This window comes from Arvicola amphibius, chromosome X, assembly GCF_903992535.2.
Source record: "Arvicola amphibius chromosome X, mArvAmp1.2, whole genome shotgun sequence".
Taxonomy (NCBI): Eukaryota; Metazoa; Chordata; class Mammalia; order Rodentia; family Cricetidae; genus Arvicola; species Arvicola amphibius.
The window spans coordinates 103,895,293-103,902,054 of record NC_052065.1 but is presented as its reverse complement, the minus strand read 5'-3'; the positions used below and the strand labels follow the sequence as shown (position 1 = coordinate 103,902,054).

General features: G+C 35.1%; 1 protein-coding gene across 1 annotated transcript; it reads left to right on the top strand.

Annotated features, from left to right (window-relative positions):
- Positions 1-4,795: 4,795 nt before the first annotated feature.
- On the top strand, positions 4,796-6,462 carry Prr32 (proline rich 32). The gene is made up of 2 exons (XM_038315944.1): positions 4,796-4,815; positions 5,634-6,462. Exons 1-2 carry the CDS (start codon positions 4,796-4,798, stop codon positions 6,460-6,462), a joined length of 849 nt encoding a protein of 282 aa, XP_038171872.1.
- Positions 6,463-6,762: the final 300 nt, after the last annotated feature.

Sequence of the window (6,762 nt, the reverse complement as noted above, 5' to 3'; positions counted from 1 at the left end):
CCTGGTATTTCAATAACAGCCAGTGCTCTTAATCACAAAACTGTCTCTCTAGACGCAGTGGTTTTTAAACTTCCTATCGCTATGACTCTTAATGCAGTTCCTCATGTTTTGACGATCCACACCCATAAAATTACCTTTGTTGCAACTTCATAACTGTAGTTTTCCTACTGTTACAAATTGTAATGTAAATATCAGATATGCAGATGTCTTTAAGCAACTCAGTAAATGTCAATCAGGCCCCAAAAAGGGTAAAAAAATTCGCAGGTTCTAGAGTCTAGATCTCTCAAAATATTTTTCTTTAATGAGAAGTTATAGGGAGGAAATGAAGGGTAGATTTAACAAGACATATGTATGTGCCAAATTCTCAAACAATAAAAATAAAATTTAAGAATAGTTTTCTTTACTTGTTCGTTTATCTTTAAAATAGTTTCTGTGTTGTTCCTACTGGACTCAAACGTTTATCTTCCTGTGTCAGCTTATAGAATGTTACATTTTTTGCTAATATTACCACCTTAATTTCATCTTAATATAGGTAATGCTGGTATCATATTACTGCCTATTTCTCAAGTAGATTGGTTAATGCTAGCCTATAGTCAACTTTTTCCTGTATCTCCAATCCAGTTTCTTCCTGGAAGGGTTTTCAGGGCTTACCATGTTGTTGAATATCACCAAATGGCCAAGGTTTCAATGGCTTTCTACATTCCTATATACCTTCAGATGGATAGGTATGATACTATATAATGCATAAGCAAACACACATCCATGTACTTTATCAGAAATATAATCAAAAGAAATCATGGTTGAGTGGATGAAGTGTGTCCTTTGATGTTTATTAGAGTGACTTTAAATATTGTTGATCATTTATTATCTATGGGATCATAAAATTATTATTTTGCATTTACAATTTTGTTTTTCACATCTATAAAGTGGGTAAGTGGGTGTGTTGGTAGTAAATTTCTTAAAGGTTTTATATAAGCAGATAGATGGATTCTTAATATAGACATAAACAGACATAGATTATTATAAAAGGTAGATGGTTTAAAATATATTTCTTGGTCAAGGTATGTGAGAGCAGCCTTTTAATCCCAGAACTCAGGAGGCAGAGGCAGATGAATTTCTGTGGGATTGAGGCCAGCCTTGTCTACACAGCAAACTCTAGGACAAGGAGAAACACATAATGAGGAAACTTTGTCTTAAAAAAATGTATTTTTTTCTCTAATACATTCTTGTATAAACATACACACATATGACAACTAAGTAGATAAATTGAAACAAAACACAAAACTGATCCAGACTGAGGAATACATTGAAAATTGCTTTTGCCTATAGTGTTAGTGAGAGCCTTAGTCTCACCTGTTCATCCCTATCTCTCATTACACCAAGTTACTGGAACAGCTGGCAGCAGATGGGACAGAATTATGACCATGGTTACATAGCACAACTACACAGAAGAGAAATACTGTAGTCTATTCTGGGTTAATGTCATGCTTTCATGACTCCAATGCTTTAATTACTGAATTAAATAGTCATATGCCCCTAAAAATAGCTGGTCTAGTTTCTAGAAGCACCTTTTAGACATCCTAAACTTAGAAAACTTTCTATAAGGCATGGCTACGTTTGAGATTAGTTAATGGATAGGCTTTTCTAACAACTGCCTCCCAGGAAATAAATTGCCAATCTTCTCATCACCTTCTTATTAGCCTTTTTGAAACAGAGAGATTGACCCTCCTATCTCCAGCTCCTGAAATATTTTCTGCATGAGAAGAGAAAAGGCACATTTAAAATAATATTTTTTCTAGCATTTACATAGTTGCAAAGTTTCTTTAACAAAACACACACACACACACACACACACACACACACAAGACAAGATTTCAGGAGAAAAATAACATTTTCATGGTCCCATAAGTGTTGTTCAAAAGCAAACATATACGTATATTGTCCCAACTTAGGATTTCAATAGAGTTCTCAAAATCTTTGAGAGATAAGAGTGACATCTGGAGCTGTGACAAAAGAAGGAGGGCATGGGTAATGAAAGGACTTTAGAGCATAGTTGCTTTCACAGTGATGCTGGCTTTGGCAAAATATCAATTTTTATTATTCATTTGCACCTTCTCTGAACAGTCATCCAAACAAATAACAGAAAAAGCATAAATGTTATGAGTTATTATTCCAGGCTCACTGGATAGATTAAATAGCTTGACAGCTTTATTTCTTTTTTCATTTTCTGAAAGATAGACTGGAGATGATTCTAGTTTTTTATATTTATTTTTAATATTTTAATTGTTAATTTAATTTTCAATTAAATTCATTTTTTTAAATTGAATTCTTTAGAATATTACATAAGATGCAAGATTTTTACTGAGTGTGTGATTGACATTTATCTCTAGATGGTTCAATTACATATTTGTATTTTTTTGTATCGAATAGAAACTTTAGTTCATATGAAAAATCTGAAATGCAAAATTTTAAAAGTATCCTAACTCCTTAATTCACATTTGTTTTGTTCAAGGGCTATATTTTACACATTTAATCACACACATACACACACACACACACACACACACACACACACACACACACTTAATATTTATTCACACCAAAGCTTCTAATGTCATATGTACTGTGAGGTAACAATTTTAGCCCACAATTACAGAGCTGAAGAAATAATTTTTATTTTTTTGCTTTATACCATGTAATTAATGTTATTAAATTTTTATGCCACCCTTGAATTAATTCATGCATATTATTTATTTATAAATTCATTTTTCCTAGGAAAATTCAAAATGCACTGGAATATATAGATTATATGTTATTTATTATCCACATATAACACATTATTGTATACCTGGAGTAAATATGTATTTCAGTACACATAAAAACACATTCTAAGGTATAATATCAGAAGTTACTTATGTATTTAAAATACCTAATGGACTTTTACAATTTTGAGGTGTCATAGCCTTTTTCACTTTTCTCAGTCACTTGATTTTATGCTAGACTTTTTTATGGAATCCAATTAAGATGACATATTATTGAACAGGCATTAAATGGTTTACAGAGTCTTTAGTATCTATTCAGATGAAACAATGGGATCTCACATCCATAAAGCATATATGTATGTATGTATATATATATATATATATATATATGGCTTACAAAGAAATAGTACACATCAAGATTTATGCTTTTCTCTGCATGATAAGTGATAAATGAAATTTAAATTTTTATCACAATTACAATGCTAATAAGTTTTCTTTTACATGAAGAAAAGGAGCAAATTGAAGCTAGTATAAACTGAAACTGTGGACCCAGAAGATTTCTTAATATTAAACCATGCTTGGCAAGTGAACAGATTCCTCTGGGAAATGTGTTGGGAACATATCACTTTCATTTTTCAATGGTATAAAAGCATTTAACAGTATTTATAGAAAGAGACAAGGCACCCCGTCAGGAACATGTGGATTGAGAGACCCAAAAGGTCATTTCCATGTTGAGTTATGCTGCTTCCCAGCAGTGGCCAGTCCTTTGTACTGGTATTGTGTACTTATTTTATTTTCCCTCTTATCTCCTTCATACACACAAACCATATATATATAAAATCAGAGCACATGATGTTTGGATGTCTTTTATCTTTCCTTAAGAAAAAAATGAGGCATATGTAAGTTAAGAAATATAGCAGGATATACTGATCTCATGATAAAGAAAAGACAATTTTCAGGGTCTAGCTGCACAGAGGGAAGTCTGTATTTTTGTAGCAATAATCTGTAGAAAAATGCCAGAAAATACAAGTTAGGACTGTTTGTTTTCTGAAAGTGGGTGAGGCAGATATTTAGGCTAGAGACACAAAAGCAACACCTGTAAAAGACTAGCAAAGCAAGATGTTATCAAATATTCAGAAAAGGATGATTCTCCTTATGGTGTTTATCCCATCTCCATACTTTAATACTTCTATAGCTCTATTACAGGAAAGACAGTGATACAGACACATATGTGTAATCACCCTCACATATACATCTAATAAGATAGAAGACATTATGAAGAAAAACACTATAAATTAGACAAAATCAAAAGACAATAACTCTCATGGGTGATTTTCATAATGTCATTTTTGCTTTATTATTATTGTCACAAATTGACAATTTGACTCACTAATCTCTATTTCTTCCAATATTAGTATGACTCCCCAAGCAGAGTGCTCAAATTGAATATTAAGCATTGAGCATAATACAAAGTAATAATAATTAACAAATAAAATATGTGTTTACACATGGACGAGAATACTTAACAACTCTCTTCTAGAGAGAATGTTCAGAAATAGTTTTGGACAAAAGATAATGCCTCTCCAAACAAACAAAACAAAAAATGTAAAATAAAATTAAAACAATAAGAATCTTTACAGAAAGAAAATGGACTGTGCCTCCATGACTTTTAAATCTGCTTGAAATAGTTTGTCTTTCCAACTGGTCTGCAGCACGCTTGATTTAGGAAATGTCTTTCATGTCCAACTGTTACTGTGCCAAAGGCAGTTCCACATTTAGCTTCAAAGGAGTACACAGATTTATCCCTTCCCCCTCTCTGTTGTCTGCCTTCCTCCCTCCTTTGCCTAGCAACTGATGACTTCATTAGTAAAACTCTGGGTTTAAAATAAAGCAGTTGGTTGCTGCCTTCATTCCAGTTGCCAAACCTCTCTGAGGCAGAAGAAAGAATCAATTCTCCAGACTAGTCAGCTGCTGTGGGTGTTCAGTTGGTTTGCTCTACCACCTCATGAAGGTGGTCTTGATCTCATTTCGACATGGCTTGTACTGAGAACGGGTAAGTATGAAACTGAGTATAAATAAGTTTAAATTTGAAAACAAAAGATTATTTGAATGTTATTACTGTATTACTGGGGCAGGGACAAGGGGGTTGAACGTGGTATTGGTGGAGATTACAGGCAAAAGTAAAAGAATGTAATTGTACACAAGAGTACTGATTTTAAAAGCATAAAGTATTAATGATTTTAAAGGTAAGTTTGAAATAAAAGTTACAAAGCTCTAAGCAGTAAAGCTAAGTCATAAGGAAATCATTACTCTAACAGATTCTGATACAGGTTAAAGGAGAAGAAAGTTTTTAGAAAATTTGGTTTGAATTTGTAGTGCATAAGGGAAAAAACAGAATGTTTAAAGAGGATGACTAAACTTTCTATGAGTTCTGTGAAAGAGAGCAATGCCGTGTCCCTGCCGCCACTCTCCAGAGACTTTTCAGAACATTTCTGCCAGAGTCTGAATTCTGGGCTTTTGGATTAAAAGATCTTACAAGAACTTGAAAGAGTTGCTGTTTTATGTAATCTAGGAAGCCATCTAGGCCATATAGGCACTTTTTTTTTTAACTACCTTTGACTGATAAAGAATTGAAAGGTGCACAGGGCAGCAATTATTGGATACCAAGTAATCAGGTACTAACGGGACTTCTGGGGATGTGGTGGGTGATAGTAGGCTAAGAAAGTATTTGTTTGACTTCATGGAGTAAAAAAAAAAAAACCTATATCCCTTTATTCCCTGTATGTTCCAGGAATTTAATCACGTGCTTGAACTATTGACTGGGGGAAAGCATTTCCATTTTATTTAAATTTTCATTTCTGGTTTTGCAAGGCTTGGAGGGCATAGCCGTTCATCCATAATGGTACCTGTGGACAAAAATGGAATCAGGGAGGCTCGTCACAATGTGCCGCTCCGGTGTCTGAATTACATGCTGAAGGATGATGAAGACGATGCAGAGATCTGGGGCCACCCTCCTGTCTCCCTGAGACCCTCGTTCACGGTGGCGAGAGCAGGAGTCCGCATTCCTGAAAATCCAAGAGCTCTGAGATACCCTTTCACACTAACACCTGCTATTGAGGAAGAGTCCCTAGCAACAGCAGAAGTAAACAGCTCAGAGGGCCTAGAGAGTCAGAGTAAGAAGGGACATGATTCTATTAATATGTCCCCGGAAGTCTCTGGAAGCCCGATGGCACTTATGATCGGAGGCCCAAGAGTTGGTAGTGGGGTTCTTGAGAGAAGTGGCAATAGCTCAAAGCCATATATGCCTGTGCCTAGATCCCAAGAGTTCTTTCCACCAAGGGGCCCACAGACACGGGGCCCTCCATATGTCCCCACCCTTAGATCAGGGATAATGATGGAGGTGACTCCAGGAAATGTTAGAATGTCATACAAGGGCAGCCTGGCTCATGTATCTTTCCCACTGGGAAGCCCAAGGCACCCTATGGATAACTGGCAGCAGAGACCTCTCCATTTGTCAACCAGTGTTCCAGGCTTACCTTGCTCTACTGCTCATTGCTTCATGCCACCTCAACCTCCAGCATTCAATCCATTTCCTGTGATGCCTACTCCTTTTGCTTCTCCATGGGATTTGTTTCCTCCTCTGCCTTACTTTTTTCATTATAACACTCGAGCAATGCACCCTCCTCCATACTTAAACTAGAGTGTTTGCAAGGAGTAAATGGGAAAGAAAAAGTTTGGAAAAAGAGCTGAAAGCTACTAATATTTTCATAATATATGAAATTCCCTACTCTCTTACACTTGGTTTAGCACTAATGTGCCTTATGTGTTCAGAGATTTAATAAAGATTGCAAAATTTTAAATGTTGTGTCTGTTTTAAGTTCCAAGCCACAGATTTTGGTTTCTATATTTCAGAAAATTAGTACAGATATGTAACAGTGTTTCCTACATAGCTCACTTGAATCATTACCCCTGTTTGCTACTGACTGGTCCTTCAATATGA

Excerpts from the sequence above, each read along its gene's own strand:
- Prr32 (XM_038315944.1), top strand. The coding sequence starts at position 4,796 with ATGGCTTGTACTGAGAACGG. Across the intron at positions 4,816-5,633 it reads ATGGCTTGTACTGAGAACGG|GCTTGGAGGGCATAGCCGTT; the intron begins GTAAGTATGAAA and ends TGGTTTTGCAAG.